We start from the raw sequence: 8600 nt of genomic DNA on the forward strand, positions 1-8600 counted from the left end.
CCCCCTCAGACACGCCAACCAACATAAATACACACTGGTTGCCAAGCAACCAAATTCTGATTACGTGACCATGGGGATGCTGTGACGTTTGTAAATCTCTTTTTTCAGTGCAGTTGTAACTTTTGAATGGTCACTAAATGAATGGTTGTAAGTTGAAGACTATCTGTACTTTGATGCAATTTTTCTCAACGTATAGTCTTCTAAATACGTCAGACTGGAAACCCTATTATCCTCAACCAGCCTGAGAACAGACATGGAAAACCCAGATTCCCATCCCTTTGTAACAATGAATGACCATAGAATGGACTTTGGGAAACTGTCACACCTAAATCTATCTTGTTTTAATAATAAAGAGTCATTCTAAATCTAAAGGACTCGGTGAAAAACTGGAATTCAGAGGCAAACATAGGTTTTTCTTCCTAACTCCGCCTTGCCACATTTCCGTGAGGCAGGAAAACAAGATTTTTTTTCCCCCTGACCACTAGAACAAAGAAAAAAGGTCCACACTTCGCTCAGGAATAGATTTAATCTACTGACTGCGCTAAAACTGATATATTAAGCTCTTGTGTCTTTTGACAGAACACATTTTCCAAGGTGTTCGAGCTATCACGGGAAAACTCATTCATACACACATGCACAGAGCTCTGGTTCTCCCTATAAACTCCTCTTCAACGTATCAGAGGGGGTTGTGGTAGCCCTTTCCCTAGCAAATGTATTAGTTGGAATAGATGCTAGCAGACTCCCAATTCTTTGCCACCAAAACTCAGGTCTTCCTCTGCAATTTCTTTAATATAGTTTCCCCCCCCCCAGGCAACACCCCAAAAGCAAGAACCTCCCCTATTTTTCCACTTCAAAGGGAATGATTTCATGTCCCTTTGCATAGTCGGAAGGGGTTTCAAAGACCATCTAGTCCAACCCACTGCATTGTGCAGAACAAAAAAGCAAGGAAATTGTGCACTTGTTTCTTTTGAAACACCTCCGGGGATAAAGAACCCCGATCTCCTTAGGTGGACTATTCCAGCACGGGCACAGCTAAGAAGAGGCTGCTTAAAACAGATGCTTTTTTTTCTTCTTTGAATAAAATCCACAGTGGGAAGTGGAAAATATAACTTCTGCTTATGTTGGTTGCATGCAGCAATATTGCCAAGACACAGGAATTCCTACCACTCCATTTTCAAAGTCGCCCTTATCTCCCTCACAACAGCTTTGCTTGTCATTCTTGGAGCATTCAGATAAGTCCTTTAGATTCTCTCTGTCAACACAACAACGGCAGACCCATGTACCTGCGCGCACACAAACACACACACACTTCAATTGACAAACACAAAGAAGTACTTTAAACAGTAAAAAAAAAAAAAAAAGCACTCCGCTGCCCCTATGGTACAAATGCCAATTATTGGAAAACCAAAGGGGAGGGACAATTAAAGACAGCATGGGGAAGACAATGGTGCAAATATCCTTTTGCAGGCTGAGGAGAATGGGGGGGGGGGGAAGCGTTCTTTGCCTAAGCAATGCAATTCATCCATGCAATTCGTCCATCGTAAACCAGGAAAGAAATAGAGCGAGGCTATCTAAAACCGGCATCTTTCAGATCTGAAAAGAACCCCTTTTAAAAAGCACAGGCATCATTTTCTCCACGCAAACGTATATACGCACACATATGCGCTCACTCACTCATTCATTCATTCATTCATTCATTCATTCTCTCTTTGTGGCAACGAAAGAAGGAAACACGTTTGCCAGCCCAAAATCCTACCCAGATCACCCTGAAGCCTGACAGTTCTTTGATTTCTCCCGTTTTAAGAGAAGTGGGATCAGGGGTGCCCATCCCCGTCCCTCCTTCTGTCAAAGGAACCCCCCACCCCGATCGTTTGTATTCTGGCTTTCCCCGGGGCCAAAGGGCCGGGCAGGATTTCCCTTTGTATCCAGAGCAAGGCAGAGTTGCATCTTCGCAACAGCAGCAAGGCTGAACATCCCTGCGGCAGCCAGATGAGCGAGCGCGCAGATGGAAGCCGGGCAAAGTGCTCGCTAGGGAGCCTGAGAAAGGAGGCGAGGAGGGCGCAAAAGACAAACGGGCGAGGGAAAGAGGGGCAAGAGAGAGAGAGAAGCGAGAAGGCGACGCGGGGTGGGGAGGAGGGAGGGGGGGAAAATGAAAGAAAGGAAAAGAGAAGGAAAAAAAAAAAAACTGGAAGAGGAAAAACCGAGCCGGGGATGGCGGGAAGCGAGGCGGGGGAAGGACGGAGAGCAGAAGGGAAAAAGGAAACGTCCAAACCGAGGAAGGAAAAGACCGACCGATTAAAAACACCCGCCGACAGGGCAGTCCAGGCGGACGAGGGGAAGGGAGCGGGGGAAAGAGGAGAAAGGGGAGGAGCGGGGGAAGACCGGCAGGTATGCGGAGGAGACGCGCGGCTCCAGCAGCCCGGCAGGGGCGCGGAGGGGAAGCCGAGGCTCGGGAGGCGAGGGCAGCCGGACGGAGAGGCGGCGTGAGGGCGAGGAAAGGAGCAGGCGGGCGAGGGACAGAAAAAGCGGGGAAGGGAGGAGCAAACCGGGACCCCGCTCGGCAGCCTCCGAGGCGCCGGAGGCGGGCGGACGGACTCACCTGCCACGGTGTACCTGTCCAGGTAGTTGAGCACGTTGCCCACGCTGAGGATGGCGGCGGCGGCCACGCGGGCTCTGCCGAGGCTGGGAGCCGCGGCCGGCGCCGCCTGGCAGCCTCGCTCGTCGTTGGCGGCGATCTTGGCTCCGCCGGGCGCGGGCAGCGCGCCGGAGAGAGTCTGCACCTCGCCGCCCCGTCCGCAACAGCCCCGATCTCCGCCGCCGCCTCCGCCGTCATCTTCCTCCTCGTCGTCGTCGCCGGCCGCCGCCGCCGCCGCCGAGACCCGAAGGCGTCCGCCGCAGCCGGGGGGGCCGCCGCTGCCCGACGAGCCGTCGCTCTCCAGGCACATCATGAGCCGCGGCGCTGAAGGAGACGCACCTGCTGCCCCGGCCGGCCGCTCAGCGCCGCATCTTGGCTGCCTCGGCCGCGGACTCGCCCGCCCCGCGCGCCGCCTGGTTGGCTGCGCCGCCCGCCCCGCCCCGCCCCTGCGCTCCCAAAGGCAGCCCGGGGACGCACGCGGAGAGCCCGGCGGTGGCGCGCCGCCTTCGGGCCGGGCTCCGGACGCGCTGCCTGGAAGGGACGGACGGGCGGGCGGGACCTGCGCCAGATGGAGACCCGGGGAACGAAAGGGTCGGGTTGGAGGCGCGCTCGGAGGTCCCTTCCAGGTCGGTTGATTGGTCGGTTGGTTGGAGCTACATCCCGCCTTCCGTTGAGGTGCCTGGAAAGGGTTACCGCCGTCAAAAAAACCAAACCGACCTGAATGATCTGAGTAAATACGCGGGCAAGGGGAGTAGGGAGGGAATTATATTCGGCAATACTCCCGCTTGAAATACAGAGGGATTTTCTACCCAACCTGTGTTCACACGAGACGCTAGCGACTCCCAAACTAACCATGGAAATGTCTACATCCAAAGCTTGGGGAACGTGAGTTTGTTCAGAAGAAACGTTGTTTCCAATTACCATATGGGGTTTAGTTATAAGTATCTTTTTAGTATTTCTTACATTGTCAGTTGTTGATACTGCTACACTGACGCAATATATAAGTACAGTACCTCTAATAAATAGGTCACCCGTGCATTGGCCAATCTACCATAGGTAATCGTCTATGCAAAAAAAAAAAAAAATGCATATGAAGGTAATACCTTAATTGCAACAGGCCTCTTAAAGAGTTCTCAAAAGAGAATTGGGCTGCTTTTGTGTTTCCAAAAAGTTTTCAGCAAGACAGAACCACATCCCCTTGTAACTTAAGGAAAAGAAATGAAAAGTTGATTGCAATGGAATTGGGTGGGATTTCTGTAAAAGAAACATGTTTGTGACTGTGTGGGGAAATGCAGCTTTGGCATCCACAGAGGCTCCAGCATTTCTCTAGCCATCCATGTGCAGAAGCCAAGTGCTTTGGCATCTGTGTGTAGGACAGAGTTCAGAATCAAATTCTGTGTTGGAGAATCAGAAGCTATTTTATCCTACAATATACTCATTACAGTTTCAGTGATCAATGTCCTCAGACAAATTTGATTTTTGATTACACACTGCAATGTTCTAAGCTATAATTTCTTAATCATAGCTTATTAAAGGAACTAGAGTTGTCTGGAATTAGACAACATGCTAAGCTATAAACTAATTCACACATGCCAGTGGCTGGGTTTACATAATATGCTAATACAACAAGAAACCAATTATGGTATGTCTTGGTGTTTGCAAGGAAGTTGGATATTGGTTTTCTAGCTACGTGGAAGTACATGTTACAGTAAATCATAGGTTGTATTGGCAAGACATATTAAGCCTCTGTAGCCATGCTGCCCTTTATCACCTTACTGCCTTTTTCACAAATGGTCCTTTATCCAAGTTTGAAATTTTAACTGAGATTACTTACAGATTTCTCATTGAGTAGGCTCCATTACAAGTTTGCAGGAACTATAATTTGAAATTAAGACTTTCATGCATTACCTAGTATAGATGTGCAGTATGTCCAGGAAACACAATGACAGGGCAATTGATTTGGTCTTGACTTAGGATATTGTATAAACTGAGTCACCATGTCTTATAAATCATGATTTATGGTTTAGCACAGTTGCACAATTTTCATCAGCTGAAGGCACAGAAAAGGCTTTGTTTAACACATTGAGGGATGTACTCCAAAAATGAGCAGGAGAAGGGAGGGTTAAGGAGTTTAAATGATAAAGTGGTGCCTTAAGGTCTGTGGGGTTGAAGCCGCTGGTTTACCCCTTCAGATTCACCCAAATTTAGGTCTATAGGTAATCTTTACTTACAACAGTTCATTTAGTAGCTGTTTGAAGTTACAACAGCACTAAAAAAAGGTGACATGACCGTTTTTCACATTTACAACTGTTGTAGCATCCCCACGGTCATGTGATCAAAATTCAGAAGCTTGGTAACTGACTCATATTTAAAATGGTTGCAGTGACCCAGGTTCATGTGATCACCTTTTGCAACCTTCTGACAAGCAAAGTCATTGGGGAAGCCAGATTCACTTAACAAGTGTGGCAAGAATGGCCATAAAATGGGGCAAAACTCACTTAAGAACTGTCTCACTTAGCAACATAAATTTTGGGTTCAGTTGTGGTCGTAAGTCAAGGACTGCTGACCTTTCAGCCCTTTAAAGTAGACCAGACTAAAGTTATGAATGCTAATACTACTATTATTATAAAGGTACAGAAACAGAATTTTGCAAGTCTGAATACGGCTCCTTTCTCCTTCCATTTATCTTTAAGAGAACTAGGCAGGATCATGCTTGAGATGCTTTCTCAAATTTCATTTTGGCCCTAGACTCAGATTTCTTTGACTGTTATCTCTGTTGCAGTTCTGCTTCCTGTTCTTCAAGGTTACTTACAGCCCATTACATCACCAGATGTGAGTGTGTAAAAAAGCCGATGACCACTAGGTGGCAGAAACAAGACGCAGAAAACAAGAGCTCTTTGCTGTCATCCTGTGGTCATCTGTTTATGATTCAACCAAACTACCCAAAATGCAAAAAGGACTTCCATCTTAAGATGCTGTTGGCTACACTTTTTACATTCTTTGAGTAGTGTATTGTGGGAACTTGGTGAAGAACAACCATTTTTAAACAAACCAGGGTTCGTAGAATATGTAAAACATCTGCTGTCATCCAACCCATTTGAAGATGCAAATCATTAAATTTGAGATTCATTTTATTTTATTTTGCATGCATGTGTAAAATAATTTTTTTAAAGGTCTGAAAATAGAAAGTAACAAACAGCCCAGTACAACATCAATTTCAACCATTGTCTATTTAACCATTGTTTATTGAATAAATCAGAGGTCTTCAAACTTTTATGACTTGTGGACTTCAACTCCCAGAATTCCTCAGCCAGCGTGCCTGGCTGAGGAATTCTGGGAGCTGAAGTCCACAAGTCATAAAAGGGCCAAGATTGAAAACCCCTGGAATAAATGATAGACACAACGTAGCACCTGCTATAAATTGGGATTTATAAGACACAACAGCTGCATGCATACTGCACCTTAAACCAAAAACAAGCAAACCGCATCACAGCAAACTATGTTGTGTAATTATGTTTAACAGCTACAAAATGCTGGTTGTCTGTTGTAGGGAAGGGAAGCAAGAAAAAGTGGAATGGAATTCACCAGAAAAGGAGGGCACAGTGGACTAACAACATAGGATGGGTGCACATAACATGGCAACACATTACTTTTAGGAGATGGACAGCTATATCCAATTTGTTTAATAAATAAATGGAATAAATTACAGGTCCCTCTACTTAAAAGAGAAGAAACAAATGGATGGTAGATCTTTTAATCAGAAAAAGGTCAAAAGGTCAAGCAATGCAGAAGATAAGCTGTAGGTGGTGCAGACATTCTTAGGCTGAGCACATAAATGAAAGTCTCCAGTCATAGCTGTGATATGACTAGCATCCCTGGGGTTAGAGGGCTACAGATCCAGATCAAAAGATAAAGCAACAGCTAGAGAGGAGACAACAAAGGATTGGGAGACAAATATTTCCAGAAACCTCTAGTGTGTAGCAGTGGGAGCATCTTCTTTTGGCGATACTGCATCTTCTTTTCTCTTGGGCTGCTATCATTTTTAATACCGGTACCTGATGTGAATCTAATCTGGGAAGTTGGCAAAAAAAATAAATGCCCCCAAATGCAATATACATCCCTATTGGGCCAAGACAATTGCAAGGATGAGCAAACTTATGACATGTGAACTTCAATTCCCAGAGTTCCAAAGTCAGCATGCTGGCTGCGAAATTCTGGGAGTTGAAGTCACATGTCTTAAAGTTGTCAAGTTTGAGAAACACTGGTGTAGTTCTTTGCCTTCTTGTAGACCAATGGCTTTTTTTTTTTTTTTTACAAATTTGGCAAGCTTAAGATGTGTGAATTTCAACTCCCAGATTTTCCTAGTCAACATGCTTACTGGGGAATTCTGGGAATTGAAGTCCACACATCTTAAGGTTGCCAAATTTAAAAAACACTGTCGTAGACTAATTGGGCTACTTATGGGAGGAATGTACCAGTTTATCTGGAAAATCTGAAATGCTACCCAGAGGTGATAATCACATAACACCTTAAGTTATGGTTAAACAACCAACCACAGCTTACTAGCTAAAAGATAATTAACTGCCTTCATACTTTATTACATCTGGTTTAAAACATAATGTCTACATTTATTCTTCATTCAAGTCCTCATGTGGCTTGTGATGTTTTTGTTTAGCATGATGAGTGAACCAACTACAGTAGCTTCAAAATCATGGTTTATCACTATATAATTCAGTACACAAGATCTGAATCATGTCAGTATATTTCCAGCTATTTGAATAGAAGATTATATTCATGATCAATGGAATTGTCCTCCAGAACTATGTCAAATTTTCTGTTAAAGGCATCTAAATTATGACATAAAATATGATAACATCAACATATTTCCTACATTGTTGCATCTGGATAATGAGAAAGCATTGCACCATAGAAACAGCATGATAGAAAGCATCCTACCATTTTAAAAAATCCTCAAATTCTCTCTGCTATTAAAGTGAGAAAATAAATATAGCTTTCTCACTTTTATACCCATTTCATAGATAGTCATATTTTTCATATTTATGCTTAGACACTGTCTAAATTCTCACCTAAAAATAGCAACCTCATTCTAATTATTTTCACTTCAGGAATGAAACAGTCACTCCTGCAAGCTACGTTCAGAAACTATTTTTATTTTATTTTACTTTTTTTTTTTTTTTGCTTAAGAGTCCCCAGCAATAAAAAAAAATGTTCCAAGCAGAATTGTTTTAGCAGACTCATTTTAGTCTGTGCTATGTTTTGCAATCTCCTCTGAGACATGTCTTTGACACATGAGCAGCACATCTTCCCTGGCGGTATTTGGATTTTTTTTTTAAAAAAATATCTAGCTTCAAACTGCTGATAGCTTAAGATTTCCCAAACTGGCCATGCGTATATTGAGCTCCAACCAAAAGTATTTCACCACTGAAAGGGTTTCCAAGGAGGTCTGTTTAGGAATCTGATGCCAAATTCTACACGGCATAAATACTCTCCCAGTTTAGACATGGTAAGCCAGGACTGCTTGGAAAAAAAGGAACACATGTGCAGTAAACATTTGCAGAGAATATATAATAATCAGGATTTGTAGAGGAGCAGCCCTATCATTAGGTAACATGAAGCCCTGCTTTTTAAATTACATTATGGCCTGCGTAGCTGCTCCACTTCTGCTCTGGATCAAAAATGCACTATCTGAGCCCTCCAAGACCTCCCAAAGTTGTTACCAAATATTAATGTTTAAAGTAACACAGGAGGAACATTCTTCAATACCTTGCTGGAGAGTAACCTATTAACTAGGCTTTATTTTAAGTGAGTTTAAATATAAATTTAGTGTTTGGTCTGGATCTCTCACTAGTTTGGGGAATGCAACATAGGACTCACCTCTCCAAAGACAAATATGGGTTAAGTCCAGAGGAAAACAGCTCTATGCTCTAGGCGGGGGTGGGGGGGG

At 44.2% G+C, this 8600-nt stretch overlaps 1 protein-coding gene across 1 annotated transcript in view; it reads right to left on the bottom strand.

Annotated features, from left to right (window-relative positions):
• Positions 1-6524: 6524 nt before the first annotated feature.
• SPNS3 (sphingolipid transporter 3 (putative)) overlaps positions 6525-8600 on the bottom strand; it is a 94731-nt gene continuing 92655 nt past the window's right edge. Inside the window, exon 12 of the mRNA XM_029285067.1 lies at positions 6525-6556. Within this exon, the coding sequence (XP_029140900.1) occupies positions 6525-6556 (32 nt within the window). The remainder of the gene's footprint in view (positions 6557-8600) is intronic.

Source organism: Protobothrops mucrosquamatus, unplaced genomic scaffold, assembly GCF_001527695.2.
Source record: "Protobothrops mucrosquamatus isolate PMUCROS unplaced genomic scaffold, P.Mucros_1.0 scaffold1242, whole genome shotgun sequence".
NCBI classification, from domain to species: domain Eukaryota; kingdom Metazoa; phylum Chordata; class Lepidosauria; order Squamata; family Viperidae; genus Protobothrops; species Protobothrops mucrosquamatus.